General features: G+C 31.9%; 2 protein-coding genes and 1 non-coding gene across 4 annotated transcripts; 1 reads left to right on the plus strand and 2 right to left on the minus strand.

Annotated features, from left to right (window-relative positions):
- Positions 1–755: 755 nt before the first annotated feature.
- On the minus strand, positions 756–837 carry TRNAS-CGA (transfer RNA serine (anticodon CGA)). Its single transcript has one exon. It is a non-coding gene; the product is annotated as a tRNA-Ser (tRNA).
- A 12,279-nt stretch (positions 838–13,116) lies between these two features.
- On the plus strand, positions 13,117–15,805 carry LOC137835947 (auxin-responsive protein IAA27). The gene is made up of 5 exons (XM_068644711.2): positions 13,117–13,918; positions 14,376–14,605; positions 14,891–15,032; positions 15,142–15,203; positions 15,503–15,805. The coding sequence occupies exons 1-5, from the start codon at positions 13,386–13,388 to the stop codon at positions 15,538–15,540; spliced, it is 1,005 nt and encodes a 334-aa protein (XP_068500812.1). The 5' UTR covers positions 13,117–13,385; the 3' UTR covers positions 15,541–15,805.
- Positions 15,806–17,586: 1,781 nt separating this feature from the next.
- Positions 17,587–21,023, minus strand: LOC137835948 (DNA-directed RNA polymerase subunit beta). 2 transcript variants are annotated; one of them, XM_068644712.2, is made up of 4 exons: positions 20,547–21,023; positions 19,040–19,484; positions 18,823–18,938; positions 17,587–18,163 (listed from the first exon to the last, which is right to left on the minus strand). In XM_068644712.2, the coding sequence occupies exons 1-4, from the start codon at positions 20,962–20,964 to the stop codon at positions 17,748–17,750; spliced, it is 1,395 nt and encodes a 464-aa protein (XP_068500813.2). In that variant the 5' UTR covers positions 20,965–21,023; the 3' UTR covers positions 17,587–17,747. The 2 variants fall into 2 exon arrangements, with proteins under 2 accessions (XP_068500813.2, XP_090158769.1); XM_090302643.1 differs by having other exon boundaries at positions 19,040–19,480; positions 20,547–20,996.
- Between the last annotated feature and the right edge of the window lie 2,601 nt (positions 21,024–23,624).

Here is a 23,624-nt window from a genome sequence, read left to right on the forward strand (position 1 = left end):
CATATTCGTAATGGAATCATTATTTATTTTCTCAATCGAAAATAAACATACTGATGGTCTCAATCCATGACCTCACAATCCTCCATCCTCTGACGTAAATCAAAGAGACTGATGAACTTTAAAAGTCGATAACCCTTTAGCATACGAGTGGACTCGGCCCATAATCTAACATAAATCCTATGACATAATGCAGGGAGAGGTTCATGTGACGAAGGAGGAGTCTTTTGTAATTTGTGGAAGCTCAAAGCATTAGCGAGAGTACAAAGCAGTTTGCATGAGGATTCTTGAAAGAAAGAGGAGATAGATAAACCTAGCAAGGGACTTATTGTGCCCCATGTGTAGAGAGCATAGCGTGAATCGTCTCCACAAGAACTATAAATAAATTAGTTAATAATGTTAAATTAAGAAAATATTCCGTTTGATATGTATAATAGAGTATAGTTTGAGTGAGTCAGAACTGAGGGAAAGATCAGAGTGTTTAGAGTATGATCCAAAAGAATATGCAGAAGATGCATCCAACACAAAACTACAATTCCCAAACGCCAAGCCCAAGTTTTAGATCGATACTACCACGTGCTCTTTCTACTAACTTTTTGATTCCTATGTACTACACATTTTCATACACCTCTTTACGCTTTTATTTCTATCTCACAAATAACGCCATTACAAAAATTCAATAAATAAACAAAAAAAATGGATTCACAAGAATCACTTCTGCATTCATTTTATAAACATTTAAACAAAAATATAAAAAACGTCGACAGCAGGATTCGAACCTGCGCAGGCAAAGCCCAACAGATTTCGAGTCTGTCTCCTTAACCACTCGGACATATCGACGTTATTTGGTTACTGAAAAACAATAAATATTTTTAATTATTGATTTATAAGATCACTTTACCAGATTCGCAAATTGTAGTGCGTTAACGAACGTTATTGTAACATACCGCTTTAACAGCAGCAAGTCCAACCTACATGTTCAACGTCAGCTTGAGAGGCCCACAACTGTTTCTTCCTGCACCTCCATATCATCTTCTTCGGGCACCTCCATAAACAACATGAAAATACATTTTTGTCCTTCTTCTGTCACCCCCGTATAGTTTCTGGATTATGTAATTCGGAAACTCATTTGAAAAAATACTTCTGAATTACATAATCCGGAAGTTAAATAAGACTTCCGGATTATGTAATCCGGAAAATAATCATGCATCTGAAAAATGGCTTCTGGATTATGTAATCCGGTAGCTAATTACAAATTTAAAAAATGACTTTCGGATTACGTAATCCGGAATATTATAAAGGGGCATTTTTGGAAATTTGAAAACTTATGGATGTGAGAGAAGAAGGTATGGAGGTGCAGGAAGAAACAGTCGAGGCCCACTGGTGGTCTATTAAAAGCCCAAGCCCATACAATCGAATAACACCGGGCTAATTGTCGCAATGTTGAGTAGAACCTTGGCCCATTTCTGATATTTCAAATTGGGCTTAGAATTTGAGGTAGCCTTCATGATAATGAAAAATGTTTGGATGTTTCAGTACCAAAATACAGTAATTATTCAGTGGTCACGATGAGTTAACAACTCATTTTGAAGTTCAGGTTATCTAAAATGACGATATTTGAAATGGAAAAAGGAAAAGAAAAATGTTTTCCTCGTTAATTTATAAAGAGTTAAATTAATAAGATACTTTAATTCAAATAAAATGACAAAGAGATTGGGTTTGTTTTGCTTCCTCTTTCATTCTTTTTACTAGATAATTGACTGAAGTTACGTTATGTACTTTAACTTAAGCTATCACTACAATTACATTATTAAACTTTAAATGCAATCACTAATTAGTTGATACAAATTTTCAACTTTTTAGACACGGAGGATTTTCTTTCACACTTCTAATTTTCTCAACACATAAGAACTATTTCATATGACTTTTAAGTTAATTATTATAAAAATCAATAAAATTATTATGCATATAAATGATTAAATAATACAATAAAGATATTCACATTAATTTAAATAATTAATTATAGCAAACACAACTAATAATTACTGCAAAGACAGGTGACACTAAGTGCCTTTTAATTTAACCAATATCATTTGCCTATTTAAATTTAAGTCTTACAATTCTTGTTTAAGGTGATCGCATTTCAATTTATTCGATACCGTCTCCTATCAAATTTCTCCTTTTATCTTTTCTTCAATTTCGATTGTTCTTCTTGGATATTCAAGAGGAGGTTATCTGTAAGGATACTTCGACGCTCAAGTTAGATGAAGCTAATATAGAAAATATAGTTCAGGATTCAAACATCACTTTTCACTATGAAAGTTTATTCTAATTTATATTGTTCTAGTGGACTTTGACTTGTCAGAATGGATAAGTCAAACCCAATGAACGTTCAATCAAGCTTTATAATCTTTATTTGATATTAATGTCCTTAATTGATAATATAATTTGAATGTTAGTTTTAACCAAAAGATCGTTTGAACGATCGGTCATTCGAACTTTCATGGTGTAACCTAATTTATTTTATGCTGTAAAAAAAAAAGTAACAATATATTTTATTAAGGGTGATGTTATATAGAGGACTATATTTACCGATGAATAAATAGTAAATAGTTTTAAAATATAAAATACGTCTAATACTTAAAGAGAAGGAGAAAGAGGAAGCATATGAAAAATATGTGATTTATAAAGTAAAAATATAAAGAAAGAGGAGATAGATAGGCATGAAAAAGATAATGCATTCAGCAATTCAAAAATGCTCTGATCAACATCATTGCAACTTTTGAAAGTCTTTTCATCTTGGAAAGATTCCAAACATATAACTTCCACTAAGAAATTGGGTTGTCACTGTAAATATTTAGAACTCATCACAACCCTGTTTTGTTCTTCTGAAGTGCGGTTGGTTGGTGTCCAGAAAGAGACTACTGATACAACTTCTCAAGTTATCTCTTGTTCATTGCAAAAACCCATCCATGTATCAACCAATGCCCACATTCTTTGCACCAAAACAAACTCATTACACTTCAACAAATATATATATTAAAACTCATACACATATATATCACATTTAATACTGAAAACTTGCATGTTTTTCGTTGTTCTAGTTTCGTTCCAGTGTCATGTAACAGCACAGTTTTCAAATTTAACGTGTGAGGGTTGTGAAAAACTATTACGAAGTAGACTTTAAGCCTAACTCAACCCCATAAAACGACTGCCAACTCGTGCGTGGGACTATATATTTTAGGTGGTCCGATAGCGGCCCGATAGCGGGTGGCACGATAGGCCCAACACAAACACTCGCTAGGATAGGCTCGAAATGGCTCTGATACCATATTACGAAGTGGACTTTAAGCCTAACTCAACCCATAAAACCGGCTCATAGGGTTGAGGTTTGCACCCACTTATATACAATGAAAGACTCTAATCTCTAGTCGAGGTGGGATCTCCAACAAAAACATTAGGTTAAGTGAGATAATAAAAAATCTGAAAACATGAATCGCATGGGTAATTTTCATTTTTACATTGTAGAAGTTGCAGTTTCTAGCTTAGGGCAATTCTCTTAGGATCTGTTTTTACAAATTATCGGAGAGTAAATATGTTAGACCGTCTAGAGCTATCATTGATTTCGTGGTATAACAGGATCCTAACCCTTGACAGTGCAACGTGCTCTTGTTACATCACACAGTAACTGGTTTTGTGTCGGCTCTTCATCATCTGCTATCACCTCCAACAGGTACAAGATCACTGCAGCATTAGTACTTTATATCATGCGTTTAATTCATGAGGTGAGTAATTTCACTGCAGCTTATTAAGCTAAATGTTTGCTTGGACTACAGTGTATAGAAAAGTGGATTTTAAAGGTAATTTATATAGTTTGTGTAATTGGTGAAGATGAGATTTTGAAAGGAGTTGTAAACAGTAGTGAACGTGCAAGTCATGAGTTGTGGCTTTCATTCTCTAATGACCTTTCCTTTTCAATTCCATCTTTTCTCATTATAAACCCATCATCTTCTTTACCACCTCTGCAAATTCAATTTTCAGATCTCCATTCACTTCAAAATTCATTTCCACCTCCACATCTACGATATACTATCTTTTCTCTTCATAATAAAATACTGGGAATTAAACATTCACATATATTTACGAAGAAACACTAATAAGTCGAAATTGATTTTCGTTCTTTCTGTACGGCAATAAAGTCTTTCGTTCAGGAATCAAGATTAATGACAGTTTATATACTTCATTCTCCTTTCACCATTCGAAACATCTTTTCAGAACAAAACCGTGACAAACACACTTTTTTATGTGAAATGATACCGTTATTATTTTGACTGAGTACTAATGGTTCTATAAATATTTCATTATGTAAAAAAAAAACATATTTAATCGTTTAATTTATTGTAATTATACTTCTCTTTATTTCTCCTACTAGATGTCACAATAAATACATATCATGTTATATTATCTTTTCTTGCACTTTTTCCTACTTCTTTTGTCCTTGACAAACTCTTTTTCTTTTTCTTTTCAATTATAATGTGTTGTTGAGGAAAGTTTTACAACATATTTAATGATGTTCTCACTACTTATGGTGTCACAATAGCTAATCATTAAAGCCAATTTTCACATTTTTCATATATCTTAATTAACCATTATTAATACATAGTTATGAATCTAAAGTAGTTCCACTGATGAGTCATTCTTATGACATACAAATTGTTATCATCGCAATAAGTAACTTTTCTCAACAATTATTACAATGTGTCTTTTGTCATCAACATAAATTGTTCTTATACTTTTATTTTTCTTAATAATTAAAGTTGCAAGGTAATCAACATGAATATTCCCGCCATTCCATAACTTTTCAACCTTATTTGCTTCATAACTTTTGCAAACCTTCACATATTTAAATAGAGGAGAAGTGAAAATAAATGATAAATCTTGATGATTTTTTTTGTAAAATAAAGAGTATCTCTATCCATATATATTCAGAGACATTTTCTTTTAAGTTACTTTTTTCTTTTTATTCGTAAAACTGACTATCTAATTTTTATTGTGTATTTTAAATATTAAAAGCTTATGTTTTTTTTTTCAACGTTATAAATTATCACATTCATTTTTTAATATTATTTTATGTACTATTCAATCAATATTATTTTAAGTACAGTAATCGAGTGGTCTACTATTAAAATCATTACTACGTAATTAATTAATCTCAGAATTCTATACACTCAAAAAGTGATTTCTAATAAAGAAAAAACAATGGGATGATTTGGGTTGGTGCTGTGACTGGAATTTAGACACAGGAATTTGGAGATATAGGAACTTTGTGACCTTCAGTAGGAGTGTGGTAGATGCGCTCAAGGTACATTGGTACAGGTAAATGTTTGGTTTTGGATTTTTGCAAAGTCTTGTTGTAATTCCTTTACGTACCCCAACTGGGTTTTGAACCCAGTGGATTGTATGAGGCTGATTGTTTAATGTTTTCTTGAGTTTGATTTGGTTATTCCTTTTTTAAGTTGGAAGGTGTTCATTGGTTTGAGGTTGGTAAGACGCTAGCTCTTTATGTATAAGGGTAGGACCACCCCTGAAGTGATTCCCATTTAATGAACTTTTTATTGCTGATAAAAAAAACAAATATAATTTGTATGTTTACAGTTTGTTTTCACTTATTTTTTGACTATTTAGTAAGACGTGAAATTCGAGCAATAACACAATGAATAGATTGATCGAATTGAAGAAAAATGAGATTAGATTTTAGTTTGCACCCTAAAAAAATTATTGTTTGCTATATATAGCTTCATTATTAATCATGGCATGTTTGCTTTATATATAAGCAGGGCCTACCATTGCAGTGCTAGTGACTAGGACCTCACATATAATGCAACGTATGCCAAACATGTTTCCAAATTTATATTTTTACAACAACAAGTTTAATTATTAAAACATGTAAACTTGTAATTAGTTAAAAAAAAATCAGGTTTTTCTTACGTTACATGCATGCGTGTACTTACTAAATTATTAAGAGTATAGCCATGTAGTACATATTCTTTTTAAATAAAATAAGGAACACATGAAAAACAAAGTGGTAAAGTGTACGCTAAAAAAAATCATAAAATAGAAACCAATTTTTAGATACCGAAATAATTAGTTCCAATAGTAATTAAATTAGAGATCATTTCAAAAACTAAAAAAAAAAGTTTTTAAATTAGTTTATATTATTGATAAGTAGTTTCTAAATTGGTATCTAATTAACAACCAAGGTTTTTGCTACCAAATTTAGAAATTAAATAATTGGTAGTTAAAACCTTGGTTGCTAATTAGATACCAATTTAGAAACTATTTAACAATAATATAAATTAATTTAAAATCAATTTTCTTTTAGTCTTTAAAATAGTCTCTAATTTAGTTATTATAACAATTAATTATTTTTTATTTTTAAAATTTGATTTCTATTTTATGATTCTCATATTTTAGTGATAGTTTAATTCATAATAATTCAGTTTTGCTTATTTGAGTATTCATTACCGCTTATTTTGGTTTTATGTTGTGTATTTTCATTTTTATTTGGTTAATTAATACAATTCATCTAAAATATGCTTAGTATCGGATTAAATTATATATTATTTTAGAAGTTAAATAAACTATTAATATTTAAATTAGTTTTAATTAAATATTAATTTAAAAACTATTTATTAATAATATAAATTAATTTAAATATTAATAATATTTTTAATCTTTAAAATTATATTTAATTAATATAATAATTAATTATTTTTATTTAATGATTTTTAAATATAAACACACAAAATTTGATTGGACCTTATTGTTTTCCTGGCTATCTTGTGATTAAAGATTACCCTAGAAGAACGTGGTTTGTAATTAAAGTAACATGGAGGAAAATTGAATTTGGAAACTTTTAAAACCCTTGACATATATATAAATAAAGAAAAAAAAAAGCCTTTTCTTTAGAAAATAGGGACCCTCTTGTAAATTGTCAAAATTTTACTTAATAAAAAAATATATGACAAAACATATTTTAAATTTTATCTGATCCATTCCCATATGTTTGACAAGATGTGAATATTTGAACATGATGAGTAGTATTAATTAGTATTTAAATTTGGATAAAGTGTTGTCAATTCAAGAATATGAATCTCATGAAAGTAAGTGTGCATGTTTAGTTTTGTTACAACTCTATCAACAATTCACTGTGTTTGTGTCTTTTTATTAAGATATGCTCTTAAATTATTTTTAACACTGTTGAGAATATTGAGAATGCAGGAGCTTATAATTATTGTTTTATGGAGGTGGATCCTTCATAAGTTAATGTTTATAAATGGTAGATGAAAATTGATGCGTGAACCAAGATTCTCTGTACATGTGCAGGAGCTATGACTTGGTCAACACTTGGTTTTCATCCATCATCATTAGCTCAATCTCAAATTACATTTATTCTATATCTTTTTTCTTTCAACAAAGGAGTAACTATTTCAAATAAAAATTATTCACGATCTCAAATTTATGCATTCTCATTTTTCTTTTCTTCTAATTGGTGTCTTGATTCTTTGATCTGTAAGAGAATGATTTGTTGATGTTTTTTTTCAGGAATTTGATCTTTTAAGTGGGTTGGCTTCAGTTTTTTTTTATACGGTTGAACCATTTTTTTTTTTATAAAGTTTTCGTGTTAGGCATCACTATGCAACTTGACATCTCAGCTAATACGGTTGAACTATTTTTAAAATGGTTCACTTTTATTTATTTTTTTATTGCTGATAAAAAGAAACGATATCAAATTTATAGTATTTAGTGTATTTAAGAATATGTATACTTTTAGTTGAATGTGATATTATCTTTTTATGATATATTTTTTTGATATATATTGAAATCTTCATTCTATAATTTTTTTATCTGACTTTATTATTGATTTAATTTAATGATAAATACAATTTTCTTTTTAAGAATTAGTAACTCAAAATCTCCTATTTATACTTATGCTAATATTATTTATTAAAAAAATCTATAGAAGACCCTATATCTACTTATTCGAACTTACACTAAATAAAAAAAAAAAAATTGAGGTCTCTACTTTACGACCAAAACTAGGAGTCTCTGAAAAAATGAGTTTCATGTGCAATAACTTTTCTAATGTCGGAAAATTTAAAGTAGAACAAAAAGTTCAAAGAAAATGAAGACAAGATACAACTCAACAATTCACTGCATTGAAGTAATATTATCCTTTCTCTTGTCATTAGATTCATAAAAAGTTACTTAAATTAAACATTTAATTTTTTTATAAAATATAAATTTAATCAATTCAATTATTGGATGTCATTTTTTTATTGATTTGATCATGCATAAAAAAAATTCTTATAAATTTAAAAAATTATTACCTCGCTTAAATTTAACGTATATATATTTAAAATATGTAAATATTTATTAGAGAATATATCTGTACAAAATAAATTATATGAAAATCGATGGATTTTATTATTAAAACATATATAGTGATTATTTTTTATATGATATAATTGTTTCTAGTTTTTAAAAAAAATTACAAAAATATACCTGTCATATTCATACAATGGTATAGAAAATAGAAAGGAATTTCAATAACACTTGATATTGTTTTTGAAACTATTGGTAAAATATGTTTGTAAATACATATTTATTAATGAGGATAGATAAATATTACTAAAACAATTACATTATAATAATCCTTTTATTAACACATATTGTTGGAGATCCCACATCGACTAGAGATTAGAGCCTTTCATTGTATATAAGTGGGTGCAAACCTCAACCCTATAAACCAATTTTATGGAGTTGAATTAGGCTTATATGTTAAAAAAACAATACATAGGTAAACTATATATATTAATAACAAATTCTAAAAAGTAAATGAAAGCCTATTAGGTAGTAACAAAATTTGAAAAAATACCTTTCTAGTGTAACTTGTAATTTTTTTGATAATACAATTTTGTTATTATGAATGGTTAACCATTTCTTAATATATCTTGTGTCAATGAGATGTTATAAATTTAATTATTGATGTTATAAAAAATTAGTTGAAAATAGAATAATTTGATTGTATTAATGAAATGAGATATGTTTAAATTAGATTTGTGTGATATTTTTAATGTAGAGTTGTGTAAGAAAGAGTTTATAGTGGGAGAAAAGAAGAAGTTATAGTTTATCCGTTGAGGCAGTTGTTTAATTAAAGCAGTGAGAAGCTTTAAAGAAGGCGTGGGGAGCATCTGGGACACAACATCATCATCATCGTATTAAAGTTATTAAGCTCTTTTTCTCATCATTCCACCAAACACACACACAAAACCTCATTCAACATTTCTACACCTATTTTATTCAACCATGCCCCAAAATTATTATCAGAACACTAACGCTTTTTTCATACCTTCTTTTCTAAATTTTTATGTTGATATCACCCCTTCTGGGAAATCAAATTAATAATTAACCACTCAAACTATTTATAATAACATTTGCACCACCCTCTTTTTCCCTCTTGCATTCGTCTTACGAATTGTATTTGTCCTAGTCGGGATTGTAGACACTAGAGGTCCAGTATCCGGTCAAGATCGATCGATACGACAAAAATCACTACATCCGAATAGAGGATTAATGAGACTAATCATTGATCAAGCATTAGGTAATATAATACACTTGTACCGGTCAGATCTTGGACGATCGAGTCAAATAACATTTACAACACGTAATAAAGAAGCAGTTACAACTAAACTGATGTTGAATGAGTCAAATACACACTCTGAAATACCCGAGAAATATCTCAATGTAACAATGGAAACTGATTAAACCGAAAGATACATTTCCACGATATTAAGGAGCCACTACTCATGTTTGTTATGAACGGGCTATCCAACCCACACAGAAGGGGGACCATAAGTCAACCTATAAGTAGAACTCCTGAGGTGGAGGAAGGTACGCTTTTCAATATCCCACAAGAACTCACCTTAATCTTAGCACTGACTTGAGCGTCAGAGTGCAATCGCAGGTACCCCGACCGACGAAGCGTTTACAAATGTCGAAGAAAATAAAAAACAATCGATAAGTCAACAAATGGTGTACCCAGCGGACAGGTATTTCCTGGGCCCCCCTACTCCATACAGGTATAACACTCTTAATCATGATTGAAAACTCTAATCCGGTCCAATAACAAAGGGTGAATGATAATAATACAAATAGGCACAAATTTCAAAAATCAGGTACGTGATCATCTAGTACTAATAGCATCGAATGTTGAACACTAAATTCTCACTCGAACGTTTGAGTGTTTTTTGCAGGTACCATCCGAGTGAGGAGTTCATGGAGACAGGAGTGGAGAAGTGCAAGAAGGAGGAGGCGACCATTTCTAGAGAAAAGGAGAAATGGTAGACCGATCGACCGACCGAAAAAGAAGACAATAGTTCTCTTGATTCCAATCACATTGAAGAACAATATTTATATGTTTTTTTTTATAACAAAATGGAAAACAAAATATGAAACATAAAGAGAAAAAAAAAAAGGTATTAGGTAAGATCAATGCTACACAAACATAAAGGAAAAAAAAGTGTCCTAAAAGTGCGTTGTAGAAATAATACAATTCTCCTTTTTATCTCTGTCCGTTTAAATTTGGAAGACAATATTGAAGTAATACATAAACAGTTATGAGATGTGATTGAAAAAGTTGAGAAAAGAAAAGTGAATATAGGATATTGTGAGATTAATGCAAGTACTTGAGATATTTATCATAAATAAATACATTGCTCTTTTTTGGCGAAGTGCATGTAAGATGTTTGTTAGTTAAAAGTTGAGAGATGTACAAGTATAGGAAGTAGGAAAAATTGATTAAATGTAGTCATAAGTGGGGCACAATCCATGTGTGTGCAATGTACCAAGTCTTCAATTCAATTAACTTAAAAAGAAACAAGTTTTGAGTGGTGGAAACTAATAATTGATGGAAATAATAGCTGCTTCTTTCTGCTTTACACACACAAATTTGTTAGGTTTCTAAAATTAATACCTTATTATGGTGGGTGTGGAGGACACTATCAACCTCAATTTTGGACAATATTAGATACTTCTTGCTTTTTCAGTTAACCAATTCTTCAATCATGCCTATGCTACTTTTTTTCCTTCTTTATTTTTTCACAAATTATATAATTATTAGCACTTCATTTCTTTATCTTCAAAGTTTATGCATAAAGAAAGTTTACCATAAACATAATTTATATGATGAAAGGTATGAAAGATTTTGTATCGATTTCATAATATATAAAAGTGAGTGCAAATTTATTTTATCAGACAGTTTTACAAGATTGAATTAGATTTAAAATTTATTTTTTAATAAAAAAATATATAAAATATGTAAAATAAAAAATAATATATAAATGAGTATAAATGAAGATCGACTTGAAATCTAATATAAGCATAAAATACTTTAAAAAGGAGAAAAATACTTTATAAAGATAACATACACATAAATAAAAAATATATTGCTGACTAAATAATTAACTATGTTTTTAGCCTAATTGATATGGCGTAAAAGATTTTTAAAAAATTCGTTTGAAAATTAAAAAAAAACTCATAGATGTTTTTTTATTATAAGAATAAAACGAAATAATAAGAGTATTAATAAGAAATAAAATTATTTTATTTTTTTACTTTTAGTTCATTTAATTTTCTTCTTCTTTTTCAAACGGAGCGTAAATGTATTTTTGCATCATTATACGTTAAACAGAGTTTTTAAGAAAAAAATTTAATTTCATTGGTAGCAAATAAATTATCTTTATCTTAACTAAATTTAATTAAAATGTATGAAGAGTGTAAGTTTTTTTTATACTATTATTCAATCACATAATATATGCATGCAAGTATGCTTATCTTTATAATATTATATCTGCCTCATTTTAATTTTTTTCTATCTTGAATTATTAATTTGTCACTTTAGAATATCATGAAGTATTAAGTACTTTTTTTAATTCAATAACACCTTTATTAATATTCCAAATTTTAATCCGTAATACACTAGGCAATATATCTGTTGACTACTTCCATAGTAAAGAAGGTATTTTAGTCAACATAATATTATTTTAAACTATTTTTTTTAAAAATTAATCATTTCATTAATATATATATATATATATATATATCAACTTAAACGATAAATAAAAGAAATAATTAATTCAAAGTCATGCTCAAAAACAGTTTTGGCTGATTTTTTTCACGGCATAAACATGTTTAGACTCTGTTTATGAAATCGTTATAAAATTTAATAAAATTCGCAAATGATGTAAAATATTCTTACTATAAACAAATTACAGTCATTGTGACATTATGATAAGTTTATTATTTTGCATAATAATTAGTTTGAAATGTTTTACATTTATAATATATAACAATTAAACATTATTTTATTTAAGTAAACAAATTTAAAAGCAATATTAATATATATTTTTTAAAAAGTAATTAAGTAAAATTGGGCGAGAGTTGAGTTTTGGTCAAACCTAGGTAGGAAGACTAATGATTTGGGGTCAGTTTGTTAGCAGTTAGTGGTACACAGAAATAAATAAATAAATAAATAAAAAATAAAAAATAAAAATAAGGTTTTAAAAAAATATTAGAATCTCTCATATACTCTTATAATTGATTATAAAAGGTAAAAATAAGAAAAATAAAGAAACATAATGTTTCCATGAGAGAGAGAGACAGAAAAGACATTTTAATTTATGAAATGATATGAAAAAGGTTTTGGTGTGTGAAAAAACAAAAACAAAAAGAAAAACAAAAAGAAAGTGAACGCGATGGCCAACAACTGAACCCCGTTTTGTCCCCTAACAACCCTATCGTGTGATCTACACCGTCCGATCTCATCTTCCCACTTTCGGATCTTCACAATTATTAGAGTAGGATACGCGCGTGGATGAATTGCACCGCCACTGTTCCTCTTTAACCGCACACACTTCCACCTTATAATAATTATTAATTCCACTTTTTTTTCTTTATTTCACTCTCCTCTTCCACTGTCGCTCCAAATCCTTATACTACTACTAATAATAATAAATAATAATAAAAATAAATAAAAACACCCTTTAGAAAAGAAAAAAAAAAGAGAAAAAAACGGTTTTGTTTTCCTTTTTATTGTGGCACTGCAGAGGAAAAAGTTGACCAGAAAAAGAGCAGCGAATGTTGTTCTGTGCATCAACAAAACCAGCTTCTGCCACTTGCTGTCAGTATCACACCATAACTGCTGTTGTTCAAGCTTCTGACTTGCTTCAAAATTCTCTGTTGTTTCGTAAATTTATCTACATATAGAGTATATACCATACAGTATACTCCACGTTGCATATTTGGGATACTTTCATCTTCTGTTTTTCATGTCTAGAGCATTGGAACAGGATTACATAGGCTTGGCAGAGAAACCGTCAATGGACGGAGCTTCTGACAAACTATCTTCTTCTTCTTCTTCATCATCATCATCTTCTGTGGATGCTAAAACCTCATCACTCAACTTGAAGGAGACAGAGCTGAGGCTTGGTCTCCCTGGTTGCAAGTCCCCAGAGAGAAAATCTGGTGCTGGACTCTGTCTTTTTGGAACAGAGTTGCAGAACAAGCATAATGTTTGTTCAGTTGCGAGCCCTTTGAAGGCTGGGGCTAAGAGGGGCTTCTCTGACGCTATTGACACTTCTTCTGGGAAAAGGGGTTCTTCTGTCACTGATGGATCTCAAGGAGCTGCTTTGTTCTCTCCCAGAGGGGGCATTGTTGGGAAGCTTCTTATTGGTTTAGACACTCAAACTAATAACACCTCCATCAAAGAGGTTGGTGCAGTTCCTCAATCTGACAAACCGGTTCAGGAAAATAATGACCAGGTTGCTGCAACAAATGCTCATGCCAGTGCTCCTGATGCCAAGTATGTTTGTTTGCATCCTTCTTGTGTTTGTATTATTTCTCTGTTTTCTAATCCACATGTTTTGCTTTTTGCTTAAAATAGCTTGAGTTACATGTCTTGGTTTTGTTGAAAGATATAGCAATCCGTGAAGCTAGAATTGTCTGTGCAATAACCTTTTTTACCTTCTCACGGAGGATTTGAATTGGCAAGCATGAACGAGAGATTAGCCTTTTGAAATTTGGTATTAAATCTGTAGACTCTCTCATACCTATGATAAAAAAACATATTGAACTTTCCCTCTGCCAGATGTGGTTTTAAAGCTTTTGTAAACAAACTGTGTGATTAGAAGTTTTCATATTTTGAATCCCTGTGTTCAGTTAGATGTTGTTTCTAATGCAAAACGTGAAGTGGCTGATGAATTTTTTCCTTTGTGGGAAAGTTTTGGTTGGTGCTAATGAAAATGAACACTTTGGAACAGGGCACAAGTTGTGGGGTGGCCCCCAATTCGATCTTTCCGAAAGAACACGATGGCATCTAATTTGGCAAAAAACAATGATGAAGGCGAGGGAAAACCTGGTTTTGGTTGTCTCTATGTAAAAGTCAGTATGGATGGTGCCCCTTATCTTAGAAAGATTGATCTCAAAACCTATAACAACTACATGGAACTTTCTTCAGCTCTTGAGAAGATGTTCAGCTGCTTTACCATAGGTACTACCTCTACCTTCTTTAAACTCTCTCCTTAGCTACTTATTTTCATTTTTCACAGACCCTTTTTTGTAAGTTTCTTAGTTCAACTTTTAAAGGCTTATAGTATCTGTAACGAATTGATTAACACTAAAATTTGTATGCTAAATATCAATAATGAAATTTTAACATTTGTGTAGTTTTACCAGGCAAGAAAGAGCGTAAGCTACTTCTTTAGCCATAATATTTCCCTTTTGAAATTCTGCATAACCACTTTGCACCCTAACATTTTCTTATTCATAATATTAGGTCAATGCAATTCTCCTGGACTTCCTGGGAAAGATGGACTAAGTGAGAGCTCTTTGAGGGATCTTCTTCATGGATCTGAATATGTTCTTACATATGAAGATAAAGATGGAGACTGGATGCTTGTGGGTGATGTTCCTTGGGAGTAAGTTATTTCTCCTCTTGCCATGATTATAATTTTTATAACATGCTTTGGTATAATTTTGTTTTTTTCAATTATGATAGTTTGTTAAAATTCTCCTTTGTTAATGCAGGATGTTCACTGATTCATGTCGGAGACTAAGGATCATGAAAGGCTCTGAGGCAATTGGGCTAGGTATGTCTTTTTTCTTTTTTAAAGCATGCATTTACATGTGCACTAATTTCCAGTTTTGAAGTTTAAACTCTAGGCTCTTCTGAGCAGGTTGTAAAGCTATTCTCTAGGATGAATTCCTGCATATTATGTGCACAACTGATTGAAAATAATAGAAGAATTTTTGTTAGCTAGTTAAATGTTGTCTTGAGATTTGTTTTAGCTGTCTTTATGCTCATACTCCTCTGCAAACATATAATCTTTTCATCATATATTGGAATGCAAAATTGCCTAAAAGATGTTCTGAATTGTCTTGATTGCAGCTCCAAGGACCATGGAGAAATCTAGAAGCCAAAACTAATGCAGCAAAACCCGTTATACCAAAGCGGGGTATTAACTGAAGCATATAAAAACATACAAAGGCTTTCCACTGTATGATTCTGTTCAAAATCAAAAGCATATGTTATTCAGTGTCTCAGTTTTTGTGCATTAATACTCATGACAACTTTTATCAGTAGAATTCAACTGGAGACATCCAGAAAATATATACACATATTTTGTTTGTTTTTCTGTTTTGTGCATCTTTGGATTCTAGTTGCTGTATAAAAGAATTGTTGTGTTTTTCATTCCCTATATCTATTCTGATTTTTCTTCATGTATTTGCTTTAAATATACATACTAAACATTTGTATTTCGATATTAAAATGGTAATAAACGTACCTCTTCGGCTTATAAGACGTGCCCTCGCGTGGTTCACCAATCTTTCAGAAACTACGACCACATCTGCGTATTACTGCTACGTTGTAATAAATTGTTTAATACACCATCTATGGGCTTTGGCTTGTAATTTCTCGCAACTTTAATCAAGAGGTTAGAAATTTAATTGTCATACACATGTAAATATTTTCATATCATTAATTAACAAAAAAACTTATTATTTCTACTAAAGTCTTTATTGAACTTCATCCAATTGAGATTAAAGGGTAGAAGTAACATGAAACTCTTTGTTTTTATTCTTGTAAAAAGGGTCAATGTTTTAATAATCAACATTCTTCAGTTTTACACGTCTACGTCTTAAAATTATAATGGAACACTAAGTTTTGAAACAAACAATATTTTGAATGTGGTGATTAACTCTATTGATATCATCTTAACGAACTTGAGTCATTTGAAGAATGGAAAAATGGTTTCAAAGGCAAACCCTCATTCATTTAATTTTCAACTCAGGGATTTGTTTCGGTACGACCAATAGTCTAACATCTCCTACAAATCAAGGCTAAAGACAATTTAAATACATATTCTTTCCTTAATTCTTCTATATGTCTTTTAAGTATAAAATCGTGATAGAATTTCAAGATCTAAAGCGAATAATATCTCAAATGCTAATTGACTCTAATAGTGTTATCTTAATGGAATTGAAGTTAGAAAAAAAAATAAAGTTTTGATAGAAAGAACTTCTATGACGAACAGAAAGTTAATGATACAATAGAAGGGTTAAGTTGTCTTATTTAGCTAAGAGATAGATTTAAAATCATTCTAACTTGCGAAATATGCAGTTGATGAAAAGTTTTGAAATCTTGCTTTCAAACATGATTTGCCAAATCCCATAAATGTTTAAAACTTTGCTCAATTACATAATATTCGACTCAAATTACACTAGTTTTGTAAAAAAAAAAAAAAAAGATTTATAATATCTCTTATCTTATCAATCACAAATATTATCGATCAAGGGCTAAGCTGTCTCAGGATGAGGGCCATTGCATCATTCAAGATCTTGCTAGCTACAGAAGATTAATTGGGAAGCTACAATGGCTGACTAATCTACCACAAGATCCACATGTGGTCTTAACATCCCACTAATTAGTTCAAGAACAACACACAGGTTGGTTGGCTGGTTCGACGTAGGTTGGTTTATGAGAATAATGTTTTTTATAAGCAAAGAGAATAATGTTTGTATGATCAAAGAAGATTACAACGGAAGACGGAATATACGCCAAAGAGTGGTAGTTTGACGATGGAATGTGTGGTGGTTCAACAACAGACAGTGACTGGTTCAAAAGGACAGTGTCTTGCAACGGAGTAAACATGAAAAAGAAAGAGAAACCGGTGGTTGTTCGACGACAAATAGTGTTTGGTTAGACGCTGCAAAGGAGTAAACATGAAGAAGAAGAAAGAGAGAACCACACACGTTGAAGATGCATTCGTGTCTTGTGACACACAGCTTCAAAAAGGCGTTTATGCTTCTTAGGATTTTACTATGAAAATTGATAAAAAAAAACAAACGTACAAAAGTTAGATTTACTCATATGACGGCCTAGAAATTGGTAAAGTAAGTTCCGACCAATGAGAACAATGGCAACCAACTTACGTGAACAAGTGACAAAACCAAATTAGAAAGAATCCATCATTGAGTAAGGATAACTTAACTTTAATTTTCAGAAGTAAACGGACAAGAAGAATAAAGAAAACTACATCTTAAGCCAAATCAGGCAGAAGAATCTATTCATGCATAATACAGGTACAAAACTTCCTTCTACTATATCATATCCTTGTCTAGGCAACTCTAAATTAATGTTCAGATATCTGTAAATAAACCATCTGAGTGTATCCATTAAATACAGATTTGTCAAGGTTGGCCAACCCTAGCCTTTGGAACAAGCCATACCGACCATCTTCAACAATAGGAGTGGGTGCACGAGCAGGATCATACCTGGTTTGATGGGTGAGGGAAGGACCAGCAACCGGAGGTAGTTCCCAGTAAACATCAAGAATAGATTCAACATACCGGCTATTCTGGAAATGTTGTGCATAAGATAGTGGCTTATTACTATGATTAAAATTATCCCGCATATGGCCTCTAACTCCCCACCATGCCTCACCTGGCCCACACAGTTCTTCAATATCAACTGCTTTCTCCCATAGTTTCTTCCTCTTTGACCTGATCCTAGCTTCATCACTGTCTTCAAAGCAACTGTGCCCCCCACCTAAGATCAAAAACAGAAAAATAAAAGTGAATTTCTATATATGGAACTAGGACCAAGGAGGGAAATTGTTCTCTTTATGAATCATTTTTAAAAAGTAATGAGATTTGATAGTGTTATATATATATAAATAATAGAAAGTAATTTACCATGACAACGATTTACAACTTTTTTATTTCAGCAATGTCTAAGAAATGGTTTTTAATTTGGATTTGCATAGTTGCAATTGTATTATTTATTATGTTTTATGATTTTTTTTACACCAACGAAATACTTTCCAACTGGATGGTGCCCTTACTAAAGCAACATTGCAAAAATTTTGTAACTAAAACCATAATTTTAGAAAGTTTTTTAGTATAGAATGAATCACTTTTCTAGTAATAACTCTCGGATACAATTCCACATTTTCTGCTGCTTTCCCGAATTATCTAGTGTTTCTAAGCCCTCAATTTATCTAATAGAACATCTAAGCCCTTCAAGTTAAATATTTAATTAGTCTAGCCAAAAACCATCAATAATAGATAATTGAAACATATCTAGACTTTGTAAATATGTCAAGAGGAAACCCAACACTGATGAGTGTCTACAACACGAGTTACATAATCCTTATTGAAACAAATAAAATGAAGTATAACAATTCTAGAAAGTGAGAGTTTACATACCTCTAATATAAGATTGATCACATATCTGTCTTAATGAATAATGATCACCAGTACCAGTGTCATAGTTATCCTCAAAGACAAGATGATGAAACCCAGCTTTCAAAGCTTGTTCAATTCTGCCCAGGACATATATAAAATATGATAATACTAATCAATAACAGTCTCATCAGAAATCCTCAACTATAAAATTTTGCTTCTCAAAGATACTGTAAGTCACCTTTTCAATTCATTCTGATGGTCATCAAAAAATATAAGAACCCTACTAAGGTCCAAAATCCCGTGATTTTTCATCACTTTGGGCCAGTCAACACTACCAAAATCCACAAAGTCCTTTCCAGCATAATATGTGCAATTCCCATCAACATAGGCCGGTCCCTTTTTCAGGTACTTTTCTGGATGCCTAGGCGAAAGAGAAATAATCGGAGTGTCTGGCATAGCCTGCCGCAAAACCCAAGTTGAATGTCCCTTGAAAGCACCACTCTCGATCATCAGATCTGGCTTCAGCCAGTGGGCAATAAACCAAAGCCCAAAGCTGTGGTCAAAACCCATCCCATACATGTTGTTCTTGATTGGCCGGGTTTCATATATAGGAACAAACTCCTCTAGCCCCTTGAGCAAATCTTTTGATGTCCATTCCACAGTTTTACCATGTTTCGATCTGCCTTTACCAAGGATAAGCTTATAAGTATCCAACAACAATTCAATTGCACGAGTTCATGATTTCAAAATTAAAAGTAACAATTGAAACTAACAGCGTTAAAATTAAAAATCAACATTTCACTCCCAATTCCAGGGTGTTCAAAAGGACATGCTTGTTCATAAAATATTATTTTGGCGACAAGACAAACACTTTACAAACTTCTGTTACCTAATAACAAAGGCATAATTCGAAATCCCCTTGATCTCCTACAACACCCACCTAATCCTCCTCCTCCTTTTCTGTAGTCAGTATTGAATGTTGTTCATATTTCTAAGACATTAAATGCATTTACTCCTTTATTTCTATTTTTTATCAGAAAAATTATAGAAAGATTTGTAGGAAGCTATAGAGGAGATACCACATTGACTACTGATGTGTTTATAAGGGAACAACAACCCTCACTTCATAACTTAGTTTTTTGAGAGTGATTTACACTTAGATTTAAATTTTAAAATAGTATAAATGTCTGTCTTAATAGTTGACGTAGAGCACATTGGGCCACCGAATATCGGGACATTATCACATCACTCGCAAATTGAAGTCCTCAGTGAGGGACTGAGTTGGAGATCCTAAAGTGATGCGGTAAAAATTGTGTGTTAAGTGGGTGAAAAATTCAAATTCTAAGATGTAATAAGGAAACGTTTTATTGGAAATAACAACATTTATTCGTAACAACATTCCTTTTATTGATTTCTTAAGGATTTAACTTAAGACCAATGGTTAGCAGAATTGATAATTCAATGAAAGCACAACTACATTACAACCTGTGAACAGCTGGGAAGTTTAGCATACACTTCCCCACGGGTTGGAATTCGTCAGTACTATGATCCAGAACAGAGAATTAAAGAACAACACAATCAATTCAAGGATCCGGAACCGGAACTAGAAAATTAACGCAGCATTTAATTTCATTTATTTACTTCTTATCATTCACATCTTGGAAGCAAGAACTACTTCCCCCAGGCTCCAAACGAAACGGAAAAAACGGCGAAAGAAGAGATCAGATCAGCGCAAAGAGACTTACAGCAGGGCACGCCGAGGGCTCCGAAATCGGAGTCGAGGCCGTCGAAGTCGAAGAAGGAAGTGCGAGAGACGGGGCTGTAGGAGGAGGAGATGCAGACGAAGCCGCGCGATGTGAAGAGGAATGAGAGGGAGAAGAAGAGGAAGAGGGAGACGACGATGCAAGGGAGGTAGAAGGAACCGGAACCGGCGATTCGGGCGAGGTAATTGGAGGCTCGGGTGGGGAGACGGAATAAAATGTGTTGGTGCTTTTTGGTCTTGGATTCATCGGCGCCACCGCCAGCTTCGGCGTCGCCTTCGGCGTAGGGGCTAACGCGGCGGGAGGAGAGCGTGCGCTCCAACATTGAGGGGGCGGAGAGATTGGGATGGCGGTGCGTTGGGGTGGGGCTCTGTGCCTGTGAGGCTGGTCGAGGAGATGACATTCTTATTCTTTCTTTTTTTTCTTACTTATTTTAATAACCTTTTTCTCACACACTCCCTCGCTTTTACTTATTAGTCCTTTTCAAAAATTAAATAATACCATTTTTCTAAAACAAATCACTAACGTCAGATTCATGTTTTGTAGACACGTATATGAATAATATACGAAAATACGTGTAAAAGATGATGGATACAAATCTGTATATTATATGTATCGGTATGGTCGACCGACATCATGACGTGTCTCGGTCTTTTTATCTGAGATGACCGAGACATACGCTGATGTGTTTCAGTCTGTCTGGCTGAGCTGACCAAGACGCCATACATGGTCAGGCCGACCGACATGTATAACCATTAACGCTAAAATCAAGGTTAGTGAAGTTAAACTATCATTAAGGATTAGGTAATACAACTCTAAGTGTGATTCATTCCACTAATTAGACCTAATAAGGTAAGTCCATTAAAATAATATAAATAGCACATATTCCAAAGAGAAATATATATCATTTATTACTGTGCACCTACCCGAGTGCCAATCACCCGCTTTACTGACTTGAGCGTCGAAGTGTCTTCTGCAGGTACCTCCCCATTTAGCATTCATCCGAGACCGAGAGACGAAGGAGAAGCACGAAGGTGGGAAGGATTCCAGTGAAGCCCTAGCAACCTGTCCGACCGAAGGAAGAAAACGAAGACTTCAATAGTTTTCTAGGTCTCATCTCCTAGCAGAAACATTGTACAATTATAAATTATATAAATTGATACGGAAAGATGTTTCTTCGAACTGGTTCAAAAAGATTTGTTTCTTATTTTTGTAAAGATAATAAAAATTTAAATAATAATTTTTTCTTTTTAAATCTGGGTTAGAACCTGTTAGAATTGTCAGTTTTCAACAAATATTTTTTTAATTGAACAATTTATCGATAAATGTCCTACGAATGTCGTATGAATATCCATATTCGACGAACACCCAGTTAGGATGATCAATGTCCAATATGTGACACAGATACACCATTTGGTACACGTGTCTGAGTCTCATATGTTGTGTTCTATGCAATGTAATTAGAAATTATTGAAAAATTAAAATCAAAATCAAATTTTTAATTATTTTGAATAAAAAATATTGTGGCAGAATTTGTAGGAATACAAATAGTGAAAGCATAGTACTTTGATTTATTCCTTATTTGATAAAGAAGGGACGAAAACAATGGTGAGCAAAGGCAAGAATACTAAAACAAATTGCAAAGGAACCCAAACCGTTATAAATTCTTCTTCTTCAATACACATAGCGTATTCCAATTATGCCATGGTGTGTTTGGGGGCTCTGTTTGGATGCAAACGCTCCAATTCCTTCGTAGCCTATCTTCTGTCAGCTTTGGTCTCCGTTTCAATTCTCTGCGTTTTGCGTTTGCTATGTTTCGGCGTTTGCCGGTCACTGAAAAGGTGGAGAGCTCATAATCCAAACAGCGCCTTAGAAACGCAACCACACAGCACAATTACAACGCATGCTCAATAGATTCTTCTTCTACCAAGAACACACTTTGTAGCTCTTTTCATGTATTTTTCACTCTAATCTCTGTACAATTACTTGTTCTTCTGTTTCTAACAAACCAAACTGCATTTCTAAATTATTTGCCTTATTTTAAGCATTTTCCATCTTCTCTTCTACCTCACTCAACTCTAACCATTAACACACTTTTATTCTTCTTCGCGACACAGTATTCTTATTCAAATTATAATTTTCTTTGATTAATGTTGTCGGTCGTTAATTTTTAAAACATGTTATTCTTTTATCAAATTTAGCATCTTTTTTTAAGAAAAAGTGTCTCTATGATTCTGATTCTATGTGCTACTTTTAATTATTTGATTGCGCATATGTACTTACCCAACTAATATGCACCATTTCTCTCTTCTTATTACATCATAAAAACTTTTTTTTTTCAATAAACAAAAAAGTAAAAAAGTTGTTGCAATACTCAAAGGCAGTTTCTTCCTGCACCCCTACATTTTTCTTCCTGCACCCCTACAGGGTTGCGCAGAGACAAAAGTATCCTATATAAATTGTACATTTATTTATTTTTGTATTTTGGATTATGAAATACGGTAAATTTTTGGATTGGCGCATCTGGTAATCTCCTGGATTGATGCTTCCGGTAGTATATGAATGATAGTGTTAATCCAAAATAAAAAAAATACAAAACATCCATAATTGGAAAAACCATTCCAAATCCGCCAATCCGTAATTCAAAATATGCATTTCGGATTCAGAAATCCATAATTGAAACAAATCATTCTGGATCCACCAATCCGTAATAGAAATTAGGTTTCTGGATTCAGCAATTTGGAAATCAATAATTTATGCAAACTTTGCTTCTAGAACACCCTCCATCCAGAATGCAACATGATTCACTTCCGGATTGATGAATTCATAGCATACTCCCAGATCCCGAAATTGTGGAAGTCAGTTTCGGAATTTACAAAATGTGGGGGTGCAGAAAAAAAAATGTAGGGGTACAGGAAGAAACTGCCATACTCAAATATTGGATTCATATTAGTTCTCAATCTGTTAGCGATAAAAAAAAAAAAGTGAATGTTTCATTTTTATTCTTTTGAATAATGGGTTAAGAGGAATTTTTTTTTCCTAAAAAAACAAGTAAAAGTGAAA

The sequence above is a fragment of the Phaseolus vulgaris genome, chromosome 5, assembly GCF_051622355.1.
Source record: "Phaseolus vulgaris cultivar YP4 chromosome 5, ASM5162235v1, whole genome shotgun sequence".
Lineage (NCBI taxonomy): Eukaryota > Viridiplantae > Streptophyta > Magnoliopsida > Fabales > Fabaceae > Phaseolus > Phaseolus vulgaris.